At 45.7% G+C, this 25370-nt stretch overlaps 4 protein-coding genes across 5 annotated transcripts; all 4 read left to right on the forward strand.

The window, feature by feature from the left end:
* Positions 1-846: 846 nt before the first annotated feature.
* On the forward strand, positions 847-10904 carry LOC112885715 (TNF receptor-associated factor homolog 1a-like). 2 transcript variants are annotated; one of them, XM_025951328.1, is made up of 13 exons: positions 847-1184; positions 1621-1837; positions 3716-3830; positions 4473-4561; positions 4648-4716; positions 4817-4946; positions 5289-5447; positions 5555-5918; positions 6426-6535; positions 7140-7296; positions 7575-7765; positions 7837-8035; positions 8695-10904. In XM_025951328.1, exons 2-13 carry the CDS (start codon positions 1660-1662, stop codon positions 10717-10719), a joined length of 3786 nt encoding a protein of 1261 aa, XP_025807113.1. In that variant the 5' UTR covers positions 847-1184; positions 1621-1659; the 3' UTR covers positions 10720-10904. The 2 variants fall into 2 exon arrangements, with proteins under 2 accessions (XP_025807113.1, XP_025807114.1); XM_025951329.1 differs by having other exon boundaries at positions 949-1184; positions 3719-3830.
* Positions 10905-11593: 689 nt separating this feature from the next.
* Positions 11594-16519, forward strand: LOC112887527. The gene is made up of 8 exons (XM_025953715.1): positions 11594-12049; positions 12718-12941; positions 13051-13112; positions 14332-14553; positions 14847-14976; positions 15300-15625; positions 15802-15943; positions 16118-16519. Exons 1-8 carry the CDS (start codon positions 11944-11946, stop codon positions 16361-16363), a joined length of 1458 nt encoding a protein of 485 aa, XP_025809500.1. The 5' UTR covers positions 11594-11943; the 3' UTR covers positions 16364-16519.
* Positions 16520-17243: 724 nt separating this feature from the next.
* LOC112886780 (40S ribosomal protein S15-like) lies at positions 17244-19030 on the forward strand. The gene is made up of 4 exons (XM_025952767.1): positions 17244-17455; positions 17558-17712; positions 17813-17870; positions 18556-19030. The coding sequence occupies exons 1-4, from the start codon at positions 17453-17455 to the stop codon at positions 18802-18804; spliced, it is 465 nt and encodes a 154-aa protein (XP_025808552.1). The 5' UTR covers positions 17244-17452; the 3' UTR covers positions 18805-19030.
* Positions 19031-19402: 372 nt separating this feature from the next.
* LOC112886781 (photosystem II reaction center W protein, chloroplastic-like) lies at positions 19403-20407 on the forward strand. The gene is made up of 2 exons (XM_025952768.1): positions 19403-19573; positions 19686-20407. Exons 1-2 carry the CDS (start codon positions 19498-19500, stop codon positions 20000-20002), a joined length of 393 nt encoding a protein of 130 aa, XP_025808553.1. The 5' UTR covers positions 19403-19497; the 3' UTR covers positions 20003-20407.
* The last annotated feature ends 4963 nt before the right edge of the window (positions 20408-25370 follow it).

A 25370-nucleotide genomic window follows, 5' to 3' on the forward strand; every position in this document is an offset into this window, starting at 1 on the left:
ACCCATGTTCGTGTTTCACGTGCCAGATCGGATCCGCAGCAATATACCATTGTGGAAGGGAGCGATCAAGGAGTGACGGATCAAACAGTGACTTTGGAAAAAAAGGAGGTGGAGGAGCTTATCGTAGGGTGTCGGTTACATCTTGGTGGTAACGGCTGAAAAAATAAAATTGAATGATGGAAAAAACGTTACTTAGATTTTTCGTTTGTATTTTAGTAACACGCAAAGCAAAATGACGGTTTGTGCAATCCGTTACATCATGTTATTGCTATTGCTAATAAGAAGATACCGTTTGTATGGAAAGAAAAACACATGTAATATTTTTAAATCAGTAAACTACACTTCACTTCAACATGTGAAAGTATAAGTCGGATGTTAGTTACATCTTGGTGCTAATTTTGCTGGGATGGTAGAAGACAAGGGAAATGTTTGATATTTAGGTTTGCCAGTAAATGATGTTCTGTGAACGATAATTTCAATTATCCTACTACTATTGTGTAGAAGGAGAAAGTGTTTACAGATGAACAACGCCCATAGAATCCATATATTTCACTTCTGCACATATAATAAATCGAGGATAAAGCACACAATATATAACGTCATTTTTTGTTGAAACAACTTCAGAAAACCTAAAACGTGCTAAAAAAACCTAAAACCAACCTATGCAAAAGCCCAAAACCGAAGCCGTGGCTGACTGGCTCGAGGAAGGATCTCCCTGCTGCAGCGGCGCGAGCAGCCCCACCGGGAGCGAAAACACATGGCCGCCCAACGAGGCCGGCGAGGCTCGAGTCCACGAAAAGGCCGAACAGAAGCCGGCACCTCTCTCGCTCTCAACCTCGTCCGCATCCTCGCCCCCATTTCTGTCGTCCGTTTTCCGCTTTCCTCCTCCTTCCCCGTCCGCACGGGCCACGCGCATCTCATCGCAGGCGCGCGCGGGCAACGCGAGCACGCAAACGAGATCAGACCGCGCCGAGGCCATCCACCTCACCGCCTCTGCTCTCGCCCGAACCTTTTTTTTCCTTCCCTTCCCCCCTCTCTCTCGGCTCGGGACCGTCTCGCTCGCTGCTACAACTCGCCCAATTCCCCAATCCAAACATATTCCCTTCTCTCTCCTTGCCCCTTCAGCGTCCGCGCTCGCCGCCGCCGCGAGCACGCTACTGTCGCCGCTGCCGCCGCCGCGGCAGGTAAAACCACACGCGCCCTGGCCGCTTGTTAGATCGGGAGTCGCCCCCGCCCGTCTGTCGACGCGCCTCGATGCGGGCGGTGGCGCGGGGTCGGGGGGTTAGGGTTCGGGTGGCTGGGCGGTTGATTTTTCTTATCGTTCGTTCGTGGGGGAGTTAGCTGATCGGACGATGAGCTGGTTTCTGTCTCGTCCAGGGAGGTGATGTTTCGGCCTGGGCAGTTGACCCCTTCTGTGCTGAATTCGATGAGAATTCAGTGAATCGGAAGGTTCTCTATGGATTGGGCTGTGATGTGCATGCTTGTCGGGGGCGGTTTTATGTCGGTTTTGGGGGAGCTAGTCGATTCGATCTTTTGGGAGTATCCGTGGGCTGGAGATTTAGCATTTCCATGTGTCGGATTCAGTTAAAGCTCATGATGCTACTGTTTACATGCGTGCAGCTGCGAATAAGGCTGTCCAGAGCCGTTGCGGATTTGCGGATGGCTGGTTCTGCGGTTACGGATGATTCCGCGGCAAGCACAGCTGGGATGAGGGATGACGAACGCAGCCTCTCCGGCGACTCCTTGTCCGAGTGGAGGTCCTGCGACCGGGCAGACAGCGACAGCCCTTCGACGTCCCCACCCTTCTGGGACTCCGACGGCGAGGATGATGACCCTGGTGCGTGAATGCACTTGCTTGATCCAATGCCTGTTTCTTTGGTGCAGCACTGAGCGTTAGCAACTTTGGTCTGGATGGGCAGTATGCCGTTTGAACTCGTGATTAACATAGTTGATATGCCTGCTGCATGCAAACATGTCTTCTTCAGTTGCAAGAGTAGAACCTATGGCCCAAGCTCTGGTTGAAAAGTCTGTAGCCTTAAGGCAGATCACGCCATTTGTTCAGTATTCAATCAGTGACTGTTAGCTGAAGGCCCTGATGGTTAGCCGGATTAGTCGATCTGTTATATAAAAAGTGGTCCAACCATGCTGCGCTCATGCACAAGGGGGCAGGTAATTTAGGAAATAGTTAATGAGAATGGACCATGCTTTCCTTCTCTAAATGGACTGCTTCTATCACTTAGCCTCCTCCGATGCTTTAGATAGCGCTTAGCCACACAATTTGGGGGAAGTCATCATGCTGCGCAGCTGGATCGACTAGGGGGAGGTGGTCCAGGGCGACAGTTAATCAGGCTAGGCAGAGTGGGCCACGTGTCGGCTGGTTTGGAGGAGGAAGGGGTTGGTCGTGATGGTGAATCGCCGGCAATTGATTTCTGCCTTTCGTGAGCCACGGGGGGTGGGGACAAGGAGGTGACTGTCGTGGTGACGGCAGCTGTTAAGGAGTGGAGGATGGTAGAGGAGCTTTTATTGTTTGCTTTTAGTCATTTCATGGACTGATCTTGGCTAAGTGGACCGACCCATATAACACCATCAGGTTCTCGTCCTTCTCTGTTGCCTCTTCTCCGCCTTACCTTCCTTCCTTCAAGACCCCTCCTAGGCAGTGCATAGGTGCTAATCAGTGCCTCATTGCCCACCTCACACACTTTACAGCACTGGTTTTAGAAGCAGGGTAAATGGTGGATAGGTTGGCGTAACTATATTGTTTATGGTGTAATGTGTTTTGATAAGGCCACTTCCTAGGAGACACATTTTTGCATAGTACCCAACTGTTTTCCAATAGCGGGAACATGTTATTTTTTATTTGCTTGTTATGCAAGGTCCAAGAGAATAAGCTCTTTTGAACTGGGAGACTAGCAGCAGGGCTATTTGGAATAATACTACCCTGTCTTTTAAAAAAAGTGAAGCTGTAGTGTTTTTGCCAATTATGTAAGGTCCAAAAAAGTAACTATTCTGGCTTTGGGAGAATACTAATTTCTCTATTAGGCAGTGCCACAGCATCCAAGGTGGCTTCATGCTGGGAAATGACCAGCATAAAGATTGTCAATGTTGGTTGCTTTTACCATGATGTTATTCGGGCACAAGAGTGGATAATATTTATCACACATTTGGTATCTTGTCCTATCTGATTTGGTTTTTATAGGTATATGGAACTTTAAATTCATCCTATTATCTGTCATTAAGGAAAAACATAAATGATGATTAAATCAGAAAGCCAGATGATTCTTGACATTTGTGCCCAAACTCAAGTCTGCATGATTGTTAGAGTTTGAATTTCATCAGATGCAATTTTCTTGCAACAAATTATTCTTGTGAAGAAATAAAATTTTATGATGCCACTTAATAGTTTTTATTTAGTGCATCCATAGGACCTTGTTGATTGTCTTTATATTTTGCCTTACAGTGTCATTAATATGCTATTTATTAATATTAATTCTTTCTAGATTTGTAAACTGGAATAGGATTTCCTGAAAGTTAATTTTCGCGCTGATCATGCTCAAATTATTTGCCTCGACATGTGCTATTTCGTCAAGGATAAATATAAACCCTTTGCCTCATTCAAGTCTAATATTTTGTTATAATAATAATTTCTCGAACGTAACATGTGTTCTAAAGTTCTTATGTTGTGTTTTTAATAGCTCATTTCTTTGAATTACCATAGCAGGCCCCAAGCCTTCAGGTTTATTTGGACGTTACACTTGGAGGATTGAAAACTTCTCAAAGGAGAAGAAGAGAGAAATGAAAAGTGAGCCATTTGAAGCTGGTGGTTACAAATGGTAAGGTGCTTGATGACAGTTATTTGGACATTGTCTTGATGTCTCTTTTCTGCCTTTCCTTTCTGAAAACTGAAACATTGCTCTCGGTATCTAACCTTGTTTAAAATTTGACTTGGCTACTTGAGGGATGAAATCTGCCATTCATGATAGATGCTATCATGAACTAATTTCTTTATCACCTGGACTGGGTTAGATACCGCACCATTCACGGTTTCCAATGCTTCGCACCATAGCTTTTCTTCTGTTCCTCATGTTACGACATTGGAATATACCGCACACTATTTTCTTCTTTGCACTATTTCCATAATTTTTTGACATAATATATATATTTGTTGTGGGTGGTTCTGGATGGCTGGGAACAGGGAGTGTGTTCATAACCTCAGCATTTCTATTTTATATCCTGGTAGTGTTAATATAGTGTATTGCATCCTACATATATAATATATAATACACCCCCATGGGTTTGACTTCTTTTTTGTCCATTGGAATTTGGTAACACTAGAAAGCTATATAGTTTCACTGAGGGCTTAGAAAACAAACCTTACACTTCCTATGGCATTTTCTGGTGTACACCTTCTGTATGATAACATGCTGCTTCCTTTGCTTATTTTTTTTAATTTTTTTCCAAATGTTATTACACAGGTATATTCTTGTATACCCTCAAGGATGTGATGTCTCTAATCATCTTTCATTGTTCCTTTGCGTTGCTAATCATGACAAACTTCTCCCAGGTTTGATGTTATTGTGTCTGCTGCTATATTTTACATGCCAGTGTACCACTGATATTGACTTTCCAATCCTAATCTGACAACTCCAGGATGGAGCCATTTTGCACAGTTCACTATAGCTGTAGGCAATGTAGATCCTAAAAAGATGAAATACTCAGGTGAGCTAACTTGGTCTGTGTTCTACCTTTCTTCCTGGGAAGCTGACCACAATATTTGTCTTATTATCATCTTCAGGCGTTAATTATATATTTTTTGTAGATACTTTGCATAGGTTCTGGAAAAAGGAGCATGATTGGGGATGGAAAAAGTTTATGGAGTTGTCAAAGATTCAGGATGGTTTTCTTGTTGATGATGTTCTTGAAATCATAGCTCAAGTTCAGGTTATCAGGTAACTAATCTGCTTGTGCTCTGATTGATAATGATTCTGAATTCTGATTCAAGAATTTATGAATTTCTGCAAGTGGTCTGCAAATGTGTGGAAATTGTGTTTCTCCCTGCGAATGCATTATTGATTCTGCCGTGACTGCCATATGGAGCATCTGCTGCATTTGCTCCAGTTTATAATTTAATTTAGTCAATTTCATAGCCTTCAATAAACAAACCAGTAAACAATCGTTGTGCTCAGCTATTCTGTATATGAGACAATTTACTCACTTTTTTTTTCTTTGTGGTTTTAGCAAATTATCTTGTAACATGCTAACATCAGACTGCTATATTTTGGACATTTAAGGGAGAAAGTGGATAGACCTTTTCGTTGCCTTGATCGTCCTTATCGTAGAGAATTGCTCCGTGTCTATATGACACAAGTGGAGCAAATATACCGGCGTTTTGTTGAGGAGCGACGAAGTAAACTTAGCAAACTCATTGAGGACCAGATGAGATGGGGCAGGTTAGACAATTGGCTTTCCTAGTTTATTCTGTTATATTAAATTCGTTATTGTTGCTGACTTTTTTTTTGTTACTTTTAGCCATTGAAATTTTTGTTTTTTCTTACAGCTTTTGTGGATTCTGGGCAGCAATTGACCCAAGCACCAGGCATCGCATGTCCAGGGAAAAGACTGACACTATATTGAAAGTTTTGGTGAAGCATTTCTTTGTAGAGAAAGAAGTTACTTCCACATTAGTGATGGACTCTTTGTATACGAGTCTGAAGGCACTTGAATACCAGATGAATGGCAAGAAAGGCAGTACAAAAGCAGCAGACTTGGAAGAACTACCTGCACCTATGGTCCATATTGACATGGACATGTTTGTTTTGGCTGGTGATGTTATACCTTTGATTAAAAGAGCAGCTTCAGAACCCTTGCCTTGTCAACCTCTAGCTCCCAAGGATGACAAAACTTCCCAAAGCCGCATGAAGGTAGGAACACTATAATTTGACATATTATAACTTGATTTTCCCCCAGTTTGCACACCTTAGCAGGCATGAATTTTCTTGGCAATAGATCAATTGGACTAGGGCAATTTTGTTGCTAGTTTCTCATGTCTACTCACTGGTGATCCATTCAAGCTCAGCTAGCGGTTGGAGTTGCAATCTGTATGTGACTCAGTATAGTTTCTGATAGTTATTAACTGCGCTTACTATTACTCAACATCATATCAACAACCCGATAACAGGATAACATCTTATAAACAATACCTAGCTGTTGTAGCTCATAGAATTTTCCCTTGTTAAAACAGAGGTTCTCAGTTAAAGTCAGGGCCAATAGATATGTTGTTTATACAAACGAATGTTCGAGTACACTGTAGTATGTTGTCTAGGCTGTCTTGGTGGATCGGGCAACGGTTAGCTTATATTTATCGGATGGTACTGAGAAGTGAAATCGTCATTGCACCTAATTACTTTTAGTTATGCCGGTTTTCGTAGGATGGAACTGCTGGTGAGGTTTACAAAGTTTCTATGGAGCGCGAGGAAAGACGCCTAACTGAGCTTGGCCAGAAGATACTTGAAACATTTGTGCTATCTCATATATTTGGGTAACTGTTGATGTATTTATTTTGATCTTCTGAATTCTGATTACTTAAGTGTAGTTGATTCTCTTGGCTAGTGTCAGGAGTTCAGAGCTGATTTTTCCCCAGACTTTGCTGGTTTATTCTTTAGTCATGGGCATCCATATAGAGCTACTTAACGCTTCAAATTCAATATTCATCTACAATATGAACATGAAAGTAGATATAGTTAACTTCTTGAGTATTGGAACTGAACGGTTACATTGTCTGATACTCTGATTCAAATGTTCAGCGCCTAGTGGCTTAAAGTTGGATAGAGCTGCAAAAATACTAGAAATCCTGTATGAAGCGTCTTTGGCTGAACTTACTATGAATGCAAAGATTGTGATCTGACATAAGTGCACGACTATATTTGATGATCCCTCTAAAGCACATGCTGATTATCTATCTCAAAAGAGGATAAAATAATTTTTCTGTTTATTCTTTTTATGCACAGAAGATGAAGACATCTTTTATAGTTCGGTAACTTTGAAAAGAAACTAGAAAAGTTGAATATCTTCAAATTGTCGGCCTGCTGTTGTCTATTGGTGATTGACTAACTGTTGCTTATGCTTCTTACATTTTGTTTCAGTGGAATTGAAGTTGCATACCAAGAAGCTGTTGCTTTGAAAAGACAAGAGGAGCTTATTCGTGAGGAGGAGGAGGAGGCAGGGCTTCTCGAAAATCAGATGAAGGGGAAGCGTGGTGGTGGAGCAAATGAGAAGGAGAAGCGTGCAAAGAAAAAGCAGGTGATGTTTAGTTTTCTTCTCTGTTTCTTATGTTGAACCATGTTGTCATTAATGTTTAGCAATGACTCATTTTAATTGGACTTGATGCATGGCAAAAATAACATTGTTACCATCCTAGGTTTTGCAGTTTCATCAGGGTTGATCGTGCATATCTTTTCTTTGTTACCGACAAAAAAAATGTTAAAATATCCTTTTTCTTTCCCTCAGCTCTTGTTGTTGGCTTGATGCCTTTACTGCTTGTATTGTCCTTTTAACCATATGCTTGATATCTTTTTCAGGCCAAACAAAAGAAGAACAATCGTAAGGTTAAAGACAAGGAAAGAGATGAGAAATGTGAAGTTAAAATTCTGGAAAGACTTTGTGATGAAATTGCAGTTGATAATAGTGATGGCTTACCAGCAGTGGAAGTGACAGCAAAGGTTGATGCCTTGGAAGAAGGTTCATCAGATGGATCAGACATGTCAAATAGGTTAGTAAAAAAATGGCTGTGCAGCTTTTTCTTGTAAGATTGGCATTTTCTTCAACTGGACTTGTGTGCAGAGGGAAAAATCAGCGTAACAAGGGCTTAAGCATTGTTGGCTTTGCCGAAGAAGGTGATGGTCTTCCCTCCACCTCTAGTGTTGCTGGTGGTTCAGGCCGCAATAGTTCTGGCTTCAGCACAGTTCCAAAATTGGACCAGGATACTGTTCTACTTACCTTGAGAGATAAACTTCGTAAGCTAGGGCAGCGTCTGCACGAGGTGAAGTTACTTCTCCAAAAGAAATTATGTTTGTTTGTTATAAAAATTCATAGTTTGACTACCATATTTTCCACATATGCGTGAAGGATGTATCTAAGATGTGACCATTGGTTTTGTTTGTGATGCACATCATAAATGCAATAATTTTTCGGAACATGATTTTGGGACACCCCTGTAACCAAGTGGTAAGAGGAACGGTTTTGGTGGTGGGATCATTGGTTCAAGGTCAAGACCATCCTGATTCCTCCTTCAAATCATTGATACCATGCTTCTCCTGTGTAGCATATTTTTATGCCAGTTGTTTAGAGTTAATGGTTCAAATGCAAAATGGTGGATAAAAAATATATTGATTCATTCAGGATCTGTATGCAAAATGACGAACTAAAAATATATTGATTCATTCAGGATCTGGACAAATTCGTATCTTCAAGCAAAATCTTTTTCCATTAATTGTGCTCTATTGTTGGGATGATATGACTGATTGACTGTATCTCTTCCTTTGTTTTCTCTGTGAAACACATGTGCCGGTTGCATTCATGGATGTGCTGATGTGTTCTTGTTTGCCAACCTACATTTGAAGTGCTCATTGTTTACTTCATGATTAGCATCCAACCAATTCATTTTCTGTAACCTATGCTTTGTTTCTGTATTTTTTTCAGAAGAACATTGAGGGGCAAAAACTTCTTAAAGCTCATTTTGAAGCTAGGGATGCGAAAGCGAAGGAAGCAGAGTCTTCCAACTCATCAAGTTCTTTGGAGAAGCCACTTGATGTTCCAGAGAGCCCAAAGCATTCCTCAGAAGCTGCAGTTGATCTAAAAGCTAGTGGAACACCAAATAAGGATGTCTTTGTGGTCAATAGCATGCGAGAGGGAGCTGTTTCAGGCATACCAGCCCCTACAAATACTGAACCTGTGACTGCTCCTGCCACAGCAAAAGTTGACCTAGTTTCAAACAAAGATAACGGACTGAGTTCGAAAATGAAAGCCAACATAGCATCTCCTTGTTGCTCAAAACAGCCTGCAGTTGATTTGGATAAAGATGCCCCTCTTCCTTCTAAATCCCCACGGATCAATAGAGCTGCTTCAGTTCCCCAAAAACTGCCTTCCGGTGATAAAGTGACTCCAGTTCCTCCCAAATCTCCACCCATAAACAAAGCACCGGCGGTTCACCCCAAATCTCCAGTAGTTGACAAAACTCCAGTTCGGCCAAAATCTCCAGCAGTAGACAGAGCAGCTCCAGTTCGTCCCCAGTCTCCAGCAGTTGACAAAGCAACACCCATTCGCCCCAAATCTCCAGCAGTTGACAAAGCACCTCCAGTTGGCCCCAAATCTTCAGCCAGTGACAAAGCAACTACAGTTCTTCCCAAATCTACGCCAGTTGACAAAGCTTCTCCAGCTCTGCTGAAATCACCAACAGGGGGTAAAGATGTTTATGTTCCTTCAAGATCAGTGCATGATAAATCTATTCCTGCTCCCCCAAGACTACCACAAGTTGATAAAGCTGCCCCGCCGTCCTCAGAATTGCCACAAACTTCTCCAGGCACTAATTCTGAAGCTCAAGAAGCAGCTACTTCCAGGAAGGTCACAGCCACATTAGTTTCCGAGGTTACAGCATCAAGGCCTTCAAGTGCGCCTGTGTTCCCCACGCCAAGATCAACTGCACCAGCTACTTCACACATTCACATTTCTTCACTTCTTTCTCGCTCTATGAGTGAAGCAGCTGGACGATCAGCCAGTGGTTCCTCCCCTCCTGCCCCACCTTATGCTCCTCAGACATACCGCAATGCCATTATTGGAAAGGCTGGCCTGGGTACAACCTCCACAAGCCTTGTATATCAGTCATCTTCTCTGAGCCAAGATACAACCCCTTCGCAGCCTCTGTCAGCATATGCATCAAGTACAGGAGTCATGATGCCTCCTGCTGGAAGATCTGATCAGTTGTCAAATAGGCATGCGTTGAAGTCTGGGCTGGGCAAGTTAGAAGCACATGACAGCTGGCAGCAGTGGAAAGGTGATAGTAACGTTGATAAGCATGTCTGGAGGGATCAGGCTCCTTACCAACAGATGACCAATGGTCAAGCATATGAACAACCACGGAGGGATGATAGTTATCAGCAAGCAAGCAGCAGAGGAACAGAAAAGCTCAGCAGGTATGGAGGACAGCAGTCTAGGCAGTTCCAATCCGGGACAAGCGATGGCCATGTCTGGCACCCACAGCAGGGGCCAGTACCAGAAGAATTTCCACACCTTGACATCATAAACGATTTGCTTGAGGAGGACCACATCAACGGCAGTATGCCAGATTCATTCTGTCAAGATTACCATGTGTTCGGTCGGCCGTTTTCGCCAAGAGGCAACTTGACAGATATGGAGATGGCTTCTATTAGTAGTCCCGGTCTGTTCAATTCAACTGACCGTTACTATGATGAGGGATTCTCAAGGTCCTATGACATGAGTGCTCTCCATGGGCTGAGGGAAAGACAATTTCCCTCAATGGGTTCTTATTCTAACGGCCTGCCCGACATGAGTGTTTCAAAGCCTTGGCTGAATGGCTCTCCTAATCCAGCGGTGAGCCTTGGAGTTGTCACAAATGGATACCACCACCAGGTTGGGGACTACGCTAATCTGGGGGGTGGAGTGAACGGAGTGTCCGTGTGGCGCCGCCATGCCAACGGCCGCTGGTAATGTGATGCCCTGTATACAATCTTACAGTCGGAATAATGCTTGTTGTAACAGATGTTGGGTTCCGGGCCTGAGCTGGTGTGCCATGTAATTTGAAAGTTTAAAGTTTTAAAAAGGGAAAGGAAAGAGATACATCATGTAAAGCCCCCGCCGTGATTAAGCTAATTCGAGTGCCTTTTCTGGTTAAACGCTGTATTGTCGTTCTGCTGTTGTTCAAAGTTATACTGGGAAGTGGGGAGTCTGGGAACCATATGCAGGTTAACTGGTCGGCGATTATGCTCCTCTCAGGTTAGCAGAGAGGTACTGCTCGAGTCTGGTCGCAGAGGAAACTGACCTGCGAATTGCGATTGTGGAATTACCCTGGTCCATTCTTTAAAAAGAGAAGGCATTAGGCATAAAAGCTTTCCATAAACATTCTAGTCTGTAGTTACTAAAATCGGACCGGCACACGCCGTCACGGACTGAAACCAGGCCAAACAAGAATATCCGCGTCCCATGTCCCCGCGCGGCAATCAAACGTCGTCATCCGCGTGCCATCCCGGCGCGGTGGTGCCCTGGCCGGCGAACAGTACTAGCAGCGGGTTAACGTGGACTGGCCACCCCGATCCAAAAACAGGCGCGGATGGTGTGGCCCGGCGGGCGGGGCCGCCGTGCCCGAGCTATAGCCGCCACCCCGTGCCTTGAATTCGTCGAGCAGATAGATGGGGGAGAGCGCGCCCGTTGACCGTTGGCGCTTTGCGAACTGCCTTCGCCACCAGCACCCACCCACCGCGCGTGCGTGCGCGGACGCGAGGCAGCGAAGCGAAGTCCACGAGCGAACCGTCCGCGTCGGCGTGCGCCCCCACCCCCCCCCCCCCCCCCCCCCCGCTTCAATCCTCCCACCTCCCCCGCCTCGCGTCGCGCAGCGCTCCTCGCCTACTTTTCCGCCACCGCCGTAGCCCAGTCCACAGCCGCCGCCGCGAGCGGGTTCCGTGGGGTACTGGGCCACGCCACTGTCGCACTCCTCCGCCGCACCCCCGGGCCTCACGGAACGGTCGGTCTTGTGCCCCGTCGGCCGGAACCCATATCCTTCTAGTCGGCTGGCACCGCAGCATGGTCCTGGCCGGCCCGCGCGCCGCGTCACCTCGCCTGGCGCCGTGGCCCCGCTCGCGCTCGGCCGCCGCGGCCTCCTGACGCTGCCTGCCGGCCCGGTTGGAGAGGGTAGGAGGGGAGGGAGCTAGCGGCGGCATGAAGGACGACGGGACGAGCTCCGCGGCGGAGATGCTGTCTCCCCGGCTGCTGGTGTCCGCCTCCAGCCGCGTCCAGGAGCTCGAGAAGTTCTCGCATTACGTCGGTAGGTCCCCAAATCTGCTCCTGCTTCGTTCCTGTAATCCTGTTGCTGATGGTAGCATCAGGATTCTATGGATTCGCTCTGCTACTTGAATTGCGAGTGGTAAAAGTTGGACTTGCGTTCCAGTGTTTGACTCATGGGTACTGTTCGGATGTCGATTTACTGTAAGCAATGGTCGACTCTGGTAGCTTTGCTACTACTAGCGAACAGCGATAGAACCAACCCAGTTCATCAGGCGAACTGGGGTAACTCGTCGGGGTTCGCCTTTCTATTTGTTTTGTTTACTTTGCCCGACCCAATATATAAGGATACAGCTCGGAATACCAGTGCAGAAGCATCTCGATTGGTATAAATTATTAGGTGCCGTGGAGAGATTTGTGTAGAGCCAACTTGCTTATACGAAATTATGGTTCTATAGCTTGCACGTCACACTCAAGATCTATATCCCACATGCGACATATTCTTTGTGATTGACTGGTTCTGGTTATAGTTTCGCACATTTTGAGCTATAATATGCTGATTTTGTGATCTCAAGATATGTAATTGACTCGCTGTGGTTGTAGTTTTGCACATCTTATGATATATGCTGATCTTGTGATCTTGCGACCTGCACTGTTTCCCCCACTCTTGCCATGTCCGCATTGACGAGATAATTCTGCTTCCTTTTTCAGCCAGGCAAATTGGCTTTGACGATGTCAAGGAATGCCCCCACCTGTGCACGCTAGCTTATGATTATCTGAGGAAGAATAAGGGTTATGAAGAGAACATTTTTGCATTCTTCCAAAATAACTTGGATCCTGAACCCCTGATTGTGAAGTTTATAGAGGAGCTTGACAAGTGTATACTTGGCTACTTCTCCTTCCACTGGAAATATGCAACTTATATAATTACCCAGGTAGAGGGAGTACACTGACTTTTGAAGTTTACTTCCTATTGTCTCCTAGTCCTAGTTAAATTCTCCTTATGCTATCTTTTGTATATTGATATAGTAGTGATCATGACAGGTTCTCACTGTAGAAGGTGTGACCAAAAGAAAGTTCAAGAACATGGTGTTAGAGGCCACCAGGTGAGTGCCCACCCTCATGCTACCTGGTTGCTAAGTGGCTGATATTGTACTGCTTATGCCCATTCACTCTATTCACTTTAAGTTTTCAAATTCCCCTTGCTTGCTATTAGTACAAGTACTTTCTACTTCATCCTTATGTATTAGTTAAACCATGTGATCTCTTGATCGGAGTGTCATTAATGAAAATATATTGATTATTTTATGCTTTGAGAATCTCTGGTTAATTGTTAATGTTGGATCACGTTCCTTGGTGTACTAGTTGCTTGCACCTTATAATTTATTCTGTTGACCTGTATCTTATCTCTCATCTGACCAAATAGTAATCTACCTGTACTATGCAAACATGGCTCTAGATCAACTTCATATTGCAAAATGGGCACTTCATCAGTAACTAAAACTTCTGAAGTCACATGTAATTAGATGTTAAGAACTTGATATGGCTAAAGTCAGGTCACATTAATTACTCCCAGAGCCAGATGTCTAGTCATTTTATGGTCAATGCATGCTCTGATTAGAGGTGTTCTAGAAATGGTCTATTATGACTCAAATGATTGCTGGTTAATGCGATTATCGTTACTAAACATAAAGCATAAAATCAATACTTCAACTGTGTATTTGTCGAAGTGACACAGCAATTTAATGAGAATGCATTTGTTCATATTGAAGTGTGCTAATATAAGACTGGTTGGATTCAAGGCATTGAATCTCCTACCAAAAAATGTACAGAGTCTAATAGATGATAGATAATTAAGCATGATATTTTCATCTCTTGTTCATCAGGGGCAGGTAGTGCTCCCCTTCTCCTTTCGGCCATGCTCAGCTCAGCATGTCATGTTCGACATGGCAGGCAGTAGCAGTAGCAAGTAGTGGGCAGCAGTAGGAAGTAGTGAGAGTATGCTGCAACACCATTGTTTGGTGTGTCCCCTGTTCTACCCCTTGAGTGACTAACATGGAGCCCAAGGCCAAAAATAGAAGTAAATAAGTTGACAGGAAATACATGCTCAATGTGTCCAATTGCTGTAGCGTTTAGCTTCTGTGGCTGTGGGATTCCCAAACAGCGGAATTCTAATCGAGGGAATACTTTTAATTTAGTTCACCAATCGTTGTTCTATTTGAAAAGGCATGCACAGTTCTCTGACCCTTTCCTGTTTGAACTACACAATTAAACAGTTGTTCCTCCTACACCAATAATGATGTATTGGTTCTCCACTGAACATAGGGAACAAAGATTCGAGAGGGTGGCAAGAAGCTTGAAGGTGACTAGGTTTTTCTCCACACTGGTTGAGGAACTGAAGGCTATCGGACCATCAAGCCGTGAAGATTCACCACGAAATGATGTAATGGTCCCTGTAGCGCACTGCAACCGCAGCCCAGTTTTACTCTTGATGGGTGGTGGGATGGGAGCCGGCAAGAGCACTGTACTTAAAGATATCCTCAAGGAGTAAGTTGATCATTTGTACTGTTTAAGTTCTGTTCATTTTCCCTTTTTAAATTGTGATAATCATCTTAAACTTCCAGTTTCATGAAAAATGAAAAGATGTTGATTTGGTCTTCGTATCTTCACATTTCATCACATTGGTATGTTGTTAGAATGAATTGAGAAGGGAAAAAACAATCCTGGTGACTTTCATCAAAGCGATTGTAGCATTTAAAGAAGACAGAGCACACCTTATATGATACTATCTGGATATATGTATATGTTGATTGTCCTGGTATGCATTTCTTGATTTGCAGAGCATTTTGGTCTGGAGCATCAGCGAAATCAGTGGTGGTGGAGGCAGATGCGTTCAAGGAAACAGATGTAATCTACCGAGCCATTAGCTCTAGAGGCCATCACAATGACATGCTGCGGACAGCAGAGCTGGTAAATATTTTTTTTACCATATTTGCTATCAGACAAGACAGTAGTTATCTCGAGTGTGCAATATAGCTAACTAGCTAACAAGTCAAAATGCATAATGTTGCAACATTCACATTGCAATGGTTCAGACTTTCAAAGAAACCCCAGCTTTATGTGCACATTGCAAGCATACTGAAAATCTGAAGCAAGTAACCAGTCGAAACTACTACTAATTTACAGATCAATATTTGTCTCTAAACATCATGATCTTACACTTCTGCACGGTACAGATGTTTACTGCCTGAAAATTGGGCCTCAGTGACCCATAATCATGATTATCGATGCAGGTGCACCAGTCATCATTGGACGCAGCCTCCTCACTACTTGTCACCGCCCTCAATGAAGGCCGGGATGTGATCATGGATGGCACTCTGTCCTGGGAGCCGTTCGTGCAGCAAACGATTGCCATGGCTAGGGACGTGCACAGGCAGCGGTACCGCATGGGACGTGGCTACAAGGTCAGTGATGACGGGACCATAACCGAGGAGTACTGGGAGCCGGTTGAGGACTCTAGTAGCGAAGAGGAGAATGAGGTGACAGGAAGGAAGCCTTACCGGATCGAGCTTGTCGGTGTGGTCTGCGATGCATATCTAGCAGTTGTCAGGGGAATCAGGTGCAGCTCATAGCTTATCCATGCCAAAATTAGTCACTATGTCGATAACATTTTGCCCATTCAGACATTGTCTTGCATTGAGCTCTGAATATCTCACATTGAAGCGGTCATGTCAGGAAACAATGCCTATACTCGCATTCAGACACCGTGCGCTACTAAAAGTTCACGATTTGCAGGAGAGCTGTAATCACCGGGAGGGCAGTGAGGGTGAAGTCACAGCTGCAGTCTCACAAGCGATTTGCTACTGCTTTCAAAAGCTACTGCAGCCTAGTCGACAACGCAAGGCTCTACAGCACCAACAGCTTGGGTGCTGCTAAGGTAAACTAACATGACAAAACAGAACCATTTCTGGACACATGAATTTCACAAGAACTGTTACAGGCATTTTACATGGAATAGTCGAATTCCTACAGCATGTGCTTGTGTTCCAAGCATGCCCTACTACTTCCACTATTATTATCGCGTTTGCTGAAAGCCTATCCCGTGATGCAGTTGATAGGATGGAAGGACGGCGGGAGCAGCTTGCTGGTGGATCCCGAAGAGATCGGCTGCTTGGAGAGAGTGAGCAGCTTGAACGAGGAGGCCGACTGCGTCCACGAGCTGTACGCCGACGGCCAACCGACCGGCGGCTTGTCGTCCGTGTGGCAGGACATGGTCATGTCGCCGTCGAGGGCGTCGGCGCAGCGGGAGCTCAAGGCCGCCATCGAGAAGGGCGAGGCGCGCTTCAGACCCGCATAACCGTAGCCGCGGTCTGACTGGCGTACCATCCCAGGAAAGAAAGAAGTTTATGTAAACTTGATTGTGGAGATAGCCTATCATTTTTGGCTTCTTCACCTTAAAATAAACATACCATGATTCCTATGAATTTGCGATCCCAATTGATTTCCATATCAACTGCGTGAGTGTCTTACTGTGTTTCAAAAGGAAAAAAACAGATAAGATCCCACATGGCAAGTTATATTTTGATCAGGGACAGTAAACATCTTCCAATAACATATTGCCAGGTTATCCGAATATCACTTTTATAGATTATTGGGGAAGATGCTCCCTAATACTTTCATCCTAATACAACTTAATACTTTCGTCCTAATACAACTAACATATTAAGAGAGTAAAAATTTTTCCTTTATTTGAGGGGAGTTTGAGATGAAATATTGGGATAACCCAATAATTATTGGGGAAAGGGAGAGGTATTGGAGAACTGCTAAAGCATATTTTTTGCAATATTTACAATTTATTGGGGGAAAAAAGATTGATAGAGGTGCTGTTAGCATGAAGTATCTGCGCCACCATCTCATTGTGACAACCGTACTAGTAATGCCCATAAGAAACTGTACTAGTAATGAAGGATAATAAGTGCGTTGCTATATTTCAGTCGACGCATGTCATCCGTTAGACAAAAGCCGAACTCGTGATAAATAGAGCCAAGCCATTGAGCTTGTGGATAATAGTACTATACTAGTAATGATGTCTTTGCAACCGTTTGGTTCCTGGATAAACTGTACCACGTTTAGTACTTTGTCTATAAAATTGTCTGCTTATTACTACATCATAGCTCGGCCCCCCAGAAGCCGTGGGCCGCTCCTGTCAGACATCCAAGGCGGGGCGGGGCCTTCTTCTAATCTTCTTTCCCTCACCATTGTGGGCCGCAAGTGGTCCGATGTCGCAGGGCTGGCAACCTCAAACGGCCCAGTTTACAAATTGGAATACCTAATAATACCCGCGGCCACATTCATTCGCCACTCTTTCCAAACCCTAGAGCCGCCGCCGCCGCCGCCGCCGCTCCTCGCCTCCCCTGCAGCCTATCCTCCTCAACCAGCCGCAGCCATGGTGAGTGGCCCGAGCTCTCGCACTCCTCGAATCCCCGACACTCTCGCATTTCGCCGTCGCTGATCTTACTGATCCCTTTGCCCGCGTGATGGTGCCTCGCAGGCGGACGTCGACGTCGATACGGAGGTCGCCGCCGCAGGAGCGCCCAAGAAGAGGACGTTCCGCAAGTACAGCTACCGCGGCGTGGACCTCGACGCGCTCCTTGACATGTCCACCGATGACCTCGTCCAGCTCTTCCCCGCCCGCGCCCGCAGAAGGTGGGTGCTAGATGCGGCAGGAATTGGTGCTTTGGTTCTGAGGATAGAATGTCTGATCATTGTTCTGACTCCCTTTTGATTGTTTTTTTTGTGGATTTAGGTTCCAGAGGGGTCTGAAGAGGAAGCCGATGGCTCTCATCAAGAGGCTGCGCAAGGCGGTAATGCATTCCCTGCCTCTCTGCGATTTAATTTGGCTGATTGCTTGATTAATGCTCATTGCCATCCTGTAAATTTTGATGCTGGGATGCTGGAACTTGCAGATTTTGTAGTCTAGGCGTTGAGTGCATAAAGCAGCTTAGCAACGATTAACATGTTGTCTCATCTGACTCTGTAGTTTATTTGGCATGTAGTTTCAGATGTAAACAATGCATAATGGTTTTTTTCACTTTTGATGCATGCATTATAGATGATTGATTGGAGGTGAGCACTCAGTGTTACATTTAGTCACAGGAAATGGCTGAAAGTGCAGCTATTTCTTCCTTTCAATGATTGGTATCTTCTCTGCAAAACTGCTACATCTTAACTTAACATATTAAAATTACTGTTTTGATGGTGTCATTATTTGTTGAACTGAAGAATGATGTTCAGTTAACACCCGTGCAATAAGCGCATAACAATTTATCAGCTGTGGAATTCAAATATATGGTATGTTTGTTTGTTGATGTAACAGAAATGTTAGTTGATCTTGAAAGATGTATGCTGTGCTGTCAATCCACAAATAACGAATTGTTGCCATGAAGTGTAAAAAAAATGTGCTAACTGTTGTATTTTGTATGCTGCACCATTTCTTTGAGAACATAGGCTAAGCCATTAAACCATCCTTTGTTTTCTGTACATGTACAGAAAAAGGAAGCGCCTGCTGGTGAGAAGCCCGAGCCTGTCAGGACCCATCTGCGCAACATGATCATTGTGCCAGAGATGATAGGCTCCATAATTGGAGTGTACAATGGGAAGACCTTCAACCAGGTTGAGATCAAGCCTGAGATGATTGGGCACTACCTTGCTGAATTCTCCATCAGCTACAAGCCCGTCAAGCATGGAAGGCCCGGTATTGGTGCCACCCACTCCTCCAGGTTCATCCCTCTCAAGTGAAGCATCCCAGAGGGCATGCTCATGTCCAGGCCAAAGTTATGTGGGCCTGCTGTTATCTTTTATCGGATAAGACTTTGTTCCTTAGCACTTAGTGTTTTGTCTGAGGAAAGTTTGTCCAGCAATGATTCTAGTTTTGCAGTGGAATTTTGAGAACCTGAGAGCTACTTCTGTTTTCAAATTGAAAGTGGAGATATGTTGTCTATGGTGCAATTCCCTCCCCGTTGTCTTTCTGCGTCTTTGCTATTATCGGTGTGTCTTATCTGTCAATTCCATAACATGCAATCTGCCTGACCCATTTATTCAGTTGGGTAGCGAATTGCTATCATGCATGTTGCTTTTTTTTAGGGTATCAATATCATGCATGTTCTGGTTTCACTATACATGCCGTAGTGCTGCTGGTGCACCTTGTTTATATTTGGTATATCGAAGCTGGTGGTCTGAGGGAGTCGCGTGCTGACGTGGTCGTGTTGGCGCCTGCTTGTTTTCCTGTGGGAATCGGCGGGTATTCGTGGCCAGTGCCCATTGGCTCCGGAAGGATATGACATGGATAACCAGGCCGTTGGCAGCCACACTTCAGTGGCAGCAATTCGGCTGGATGCCTGGAGAATAACTCCGCCAAGAAGCCCACTCTCCACCTGTCGCTTGTTTTCATCTAGAACCCAAACGCCAGACCGTTGGCCCAGCGAGTGAGCAATGGCAACCATCAGCGCCGCCGCATCCGCCGCCCTCTTTGCCGGCACCTGCGTCGCCAGGCCGTCTCAGGCTCACGGTAAGCCCATCATCCCTGAGATCTGGAGCAAGAACGCCGATGGTCATCTGCCGCTGCGTGTAAGACATGCCCTGACTTGAACCTGACACGAGGAGGTTGTGCGCAACTGCAGGGCTGCCTCAGCTGAGAGCGAGAGCCGGCAAGGTGCGGTGCGGCGCCTTCTCCAAGCAGCAGGACGGCAGCGGCAAGGCGCCCGCGGCGGCCCCGGCCGGCGCGTCCCTGCTGGCCGCGGCGAGCGCGATGACGGCGTCGCCGGCGCTGGCGCTGGTGGACGAGCGGATGTCGACGGAGGGCACCGGGCTCAGCCTGGGGCTGAGCAACAATCTGCTGGGGTGGATCCTGCTGGGCGTGTTCGGCCTCATCTGGTCCCTCTACACCGTCTACACCTCCACGCTCGACGAGGACGAGGATTCCGGCCTCTCCCTGTGAAATCCTTTCGATTTCCAGCTGTTTCCTTCAGCCCTGACCTGTGAGTTCGACGATCTGTGGGTGCAACTGCAAGTCTGCAACTGAAGACATGGTTGTATGCGGCTGTGATTGGGTTGTTGCATCGGAGATGGTAATGACGAGTGCTTAGTAGCTGTGGCTTATGGTGGTTTGAGATTGTACCTATATGATTCATGAAAGAAGATGTGGCACATGCAGTACCGTATGAAGTTCGATAGCAGTGTGGCAGTGTCATGCGTAACATTTAGTATCTGATTTGGTTGCTGAGTGTGGCATGAGAGGAGAAATATTCTAAAGTCATGTTGAAACTGCACTCTGTTTCATGTGAGTAGTGTTTATGTTTCATATTGACAATGAGAATAGTTTTGATGTTGCCGATGTTTCACATGAAGCAGAATTATGTTTTGGTTAATAAGTCTCGGCTTCTAGCTTTCGCCTGCGAGCCTGGACTTTTTCTAGCTAGGTTTCCAGATACGAGCTGGTTTGAATTGCGCATTAGCATATACAAGTAGCCTTTTCCTACGGTGGAAAACACATTGAGGTTATTGTGCAACCTGAGCCCCATGATCATACTGGACTCACCCTTTGTTCAGATGACAAAAATGCAGAATTGTCAACAAAGCGCATGTCGATAATCAAATGTAGTACATCCTCAGCCAAACACATGAAGTCTCTTGTTATACTGCAGAAGCCAGTAATTAGCTCAACAAGATGCTACAGCACTAAATACTTAGAGCCCCTTTGGCAGAGCTTCTCGAGGGGCTCCAAAACCGGCTTCTCAAGAAGCTCTTCCAAATGGTATTTTTCTAACAGCTCCAACCAAGGAACCCCTGAAATCCTGCTCACTAAAGCGGATTGGGCGAGACACAGCCAGAAATTGTGGCTCCGTCCGGCTCCCGCGGCTCCTCCATGCTCTTTGCCAGCCCTGCCCTCGGGTGGGGCCCGCTGCAGCACGGCTCGCGAGGAGGAGCTGGCCGGCCGCTGGCGGTTGCAGGGGCATGGCCTGCGGGGCCGAGGAGGAAGGGCTGGGGGCGGCGTGGATGGGGCTTGCAAGCGGCGGCACTGGGGCACGGGCCGGAGCCGTGCTGGGGAGCGGGCTCGAGGCGGCCGGCGGCGCGTCACTCCGGGCGTTCGGGTTTACCCGATCGTTCGGGTCGGGTAATTCGGGTAATATAAGAATTGGGTAATCGAGATTGATATCCGAAATCAGACCCGAACTTACGGGTACCCGCCAGTTCGGGTTCGGATAATTTTGGGTTTGGGTATTGGGTACCCAGGTTACCCGATTCTAGTGTTAAATAGAGCAGCATGACAACACTAAATGAGACCAAAGTTCACTCATTTCAAGTTTGGAACAGCAAACTAGGCTAAGATTCAGTACTTGAATGTTCACACTTCACAACAATGACTACTTGAATTCAAAAACATAACAGTTATCACATATAGCAAAATAGAACAGAATAACAGCAGCCCTGAATTCAAAGACATAACAGCCCTAAAACACACATAACAGTTATCACATGACAGCCCTAAAACAGACCAAAGTTCTAGGCAGCATAGCACTTTAAGATGTTGATATTTCAGGATAGATGCAATTGCTTCCCGTTATCATCGTTGCATGTGTCCTTGTTGAAGTCACCGTGGAAGCTTGTTTCCCTTTGCCTTTGAAACCAAATTCTTCAACTAATTCTGCAATCAATCAATTCAAAAATGGAGTTAGTTGTGCAAATGTGCAATAAAGTAATTCTGCAAACAATGAATCAAGCTTGTACCTTGTTCCAGCATTGTTAATTCCTCATAATTCTCTTCAATGTCAATAGGTAATGACCATCTCAGCCAATCTTGTGTACATACTAGTGCTTCAAGCATGAATGGAGTAAGGGAGCTTCGAAAGTCATCTAGGATGCGTCCACTTGTACCGAATGCCGACTCTGAAGCTACTGTTGAGATAGGTATAGCAAGCACATCACGGGCCAAACGAGATAGAATTGGAAACCTCTGCTCATATGCCTTCCACCATACTAAAAGGTCAATCTTCATTTCTATGTCTTCAGTTTCTTCAGCAAGATATTTGTCAAGTTCAGACTTAGAATTGTTGGTTGAAGCATTGTCAATCTTCATCCTCTTAGCTATTACTTCCTTCAGCTTGCCACCTCTACCTCCCTTTGATGCTATTGGACCACTTGCATCAGTTGTCCCTTCACATGGGGCATACATTCTCCTGTATTGTTCAAACAAGTCACGTACACAAGTGTTAATAGCTTCCCAAACTAGCTGCCCCCTTGCCTCACCAAATATCTCTTCAACAGTTATCTTTGTGTACAAAGATAACTTGTATCTTGGATCAAGACAACCAGCGACAAAAATTAGCAAATTAAGATTCTCCTTATCCTTTCCCTTTCCCTTTGCCCTCCCCCTGTCATTCTCATTCTCAATGCTATTGTTGCTTGGATGCCAAAGTTCCCAATATTTATCAAATTTATCTTTCATTCTTCTGCCCATAGCTGATTGCAGCTCATCTGCACTGTTCAGCCAAGATTTAATCAACAAATGCACTTCTTCAATCTCATGAAAGAATGTATGGGCAGTGATATGAAGTGCAGTAGAGACCCGAATAGTAAGATCATAGAAATGCTCTAGAAAATCTGCCATCTTCTTCGTATTTTCCCAATCAGTTTCATCTGGATGACCAACTCCATCCTTCACATCAGATAGGTCAATCACATAACTAATATCTTCATCAGCTAACCTTGCAAACACTCTTTCATAAACAATTGCAGCTTTAAGCATGAGATATGTGGAATTCCATCTTGTTGGGATGTCAAGCTTCAGAAATGGCTTGCTGGTCAGCTTCTCTTCATCCATAATTTCCTTAAACTTGACTATTCTTGAATCACCATTTCTGATATATCTAACAGCAGCCCTAACGCGCTTCACAGAGAGGTCCACTTCTTTTAGGCCATCTTGCACGATGAGGTTAACAATATGTGCTGCACACCTCATGTGAAAGTACGTGCCATTAGCTATAAAATGTTTGCTCAGCTGCCTCTTCAAATAACCAAGACCACTATCATTTGCACTTGCATTGTCAACCATTATAGTCATCACTCTCTCTATACCCCATTCAGCCATGCACCTCATCACATTTTTTCCAATATCCTCACCTTTGTGTCCCTTCACCGTAAAGAAACCAATTACTTTCTTATGAAATCTCCAATTATCATCAATAAAAGTGGCAGTCACAGTCATGTAAGCATCAAGCTGCTGGGAAGTCCAACAATCCGTTGTCAAGCAAACCCTTTGGTAACAATCTTTGAAGAATTTCTTTAGCTTGACTTTCTCTTGGAAAAAACAACGCACGATATCTCTAGTACATGTTCTCCTAGATGGAAGTTGGAAACGTGGACATGCTTTGCCATAAACTTTCTCAATCCGAGTTTCTCACCAAAGCAAAAGGGTTGCTCATCTTCTATGACCATCTCAGCAAAAGCAGCTCTAAGTTCATCTTGATCAAACCTCCAAGTGCTAACAGCTTCACCTTGACATGCTTGTAGAGTACGTTGTGCTGGATCCTTGTTAAACTTGTGTGGATTACGCTTGCAAACATTGAAATGTTTCTTCAAGGAAGATGTACCATAACTTTTTGTATCTGCCTTCATGTTACGGTGGCAATATTTGCACTTAGCACTCTGAACAATTCCTTTATCATTCTTGATCTTTATGAAGTGCTTCCACATCTCTGACCTTGGTGCCATCTCTTTTTTTTCAGCCACGTTCTCACTCTTTTCCAACTCAACCTGAGGTTCAATCTCCATCTCGGTGTGTGATTCAGGTTCAATTTGTGATGCTTGGGTACCCAATGGCACTGACTCAACCTCCATCTCGACATGTGATTCAGGTTCTGCCATCTATTTGACAAAAACAGAGAGATACAAATTGAGAGCTAGCATAAATATCATGTAGCATAAACAAGATCTAGCATAAACAGTTGTAATAATCTTTATGACGTACAAACAGTCGACACTTGATAGCAATCAGATGGGTGCAAATTGATAGAGGAGCAACTAGCATAAACACATGTAAGGTGCTCTATTGTCTGCTCTCCAAGTCCTATAAGGGGATGAAAATGAAGAGTTTCTTACCTGCGGGGGAAGCGGATCGAGGAAGCGGAGGAGGAAGGTCGCCCGTCAGGGCGGAGCAATCAGCGGCCTGTGACCTGCGGGAGCTCGCCGTCGCTGTGCACTCTGGCCTGCGACCTGCGGGAGCTCGCCGTGGCCTGCTTGGAGTTGGAGGGGACTGCAGCCTGCACCCTGGCGTGCGGCACTGGGGCGCCGCCGCGCCGGTGCGCCGCGGCTAGGGTTCCGGCCTTCCGGGAGGTGCGGGCGTGCGGCGGCTAGGGTTGGGGTGAGGTGAGGGTGAGGGAGGTAGGGAGCCTCTGACCGGGAGCGGGAGGGGAGCGAGGACTTGGGGAATCGATTGGGGAGAGCCGCGGGCTGCTGACTGCGGCGGCGGGCAGCGCAGGGGCGCGGCGGAGGCGGTCGGCGCTGGCTCCAGGGGGCAGGGGTGGCGCGGCGGCGGGCGGTGCAGAGGCGCCGCGAAGGCTCAAGGGGCCGGGGTGGCGCGGTGGCGGGCGTGCGCAGGGACGGCGCGGAGGCGGGCGGTGGCCGGCGCATTGGCCGCGGCAGGCGCAGGGGTGCCGCGGAGGTGCGTGGCGGTCGACGGGCGCTCCCGGGGTGTGCCCAGCAGCCCAGGGGTGCTCGAGGAAGAAGATAAGGGGTGGAGGGGAAAAACGGAAAATAAAAGAGTATGATATGTGGGGTCTACGGATTGAAATTTTGATCGGGTAACTGGGTAGTTCGGGTACCGGAGCTTGAAACCCGAACAAACCCGAAACTCAATTGGGTTTTAGCATCTGCTACCCGCCAAATGAGTTTGGGCATCGGGTAATGGGTATTTTGGTTTTGGGTCCGGGTTTTCTCGGGTTCGGGCATTGGATCCGGGTTTTATGCCCGGAGCGAGCGGCGCGGGGAGGTGTGGTGGAGAGGGGCAGCGCGGGGTCTATACGAGGAGGAGATGGCTAGACGGGGAAGCTCCGGATAAGGTAGAAAAAGGAAGGCGAAATAAAGAGGGGAGAAAAAAATAGGAGGAATATAGAAAAATAAAAAAGATAGGGGCATTATAGAAAAAATAGGACGAATATAGAAAAACAAAAATTAAAAAAGATAGAGGTATTATAAATATTTCATTATTTCTATTTATGTTACGCAGCTAGAAAAAATTATTTTGCTAAATATTTTTCAAAATGGCTTCAGCTCCACCGTAGAAAACGGAACCAGAGCTATTTTTTAAG

The sequence above is a fragment of the Panicum hallii genome, chromosome 3 (assembly GCF_002211085.1).
Source record: "Panicum hallii strain FIL2 chromosome 3, PHallii_v3.1, whole genome shotgun sequence".
Taxonomy (NCBI): Eukaryota; Viridiplantae; Streptophyta; class Magnoliopsida; order Poales; family Poaceae; genus Panicum; species Panicum hallii.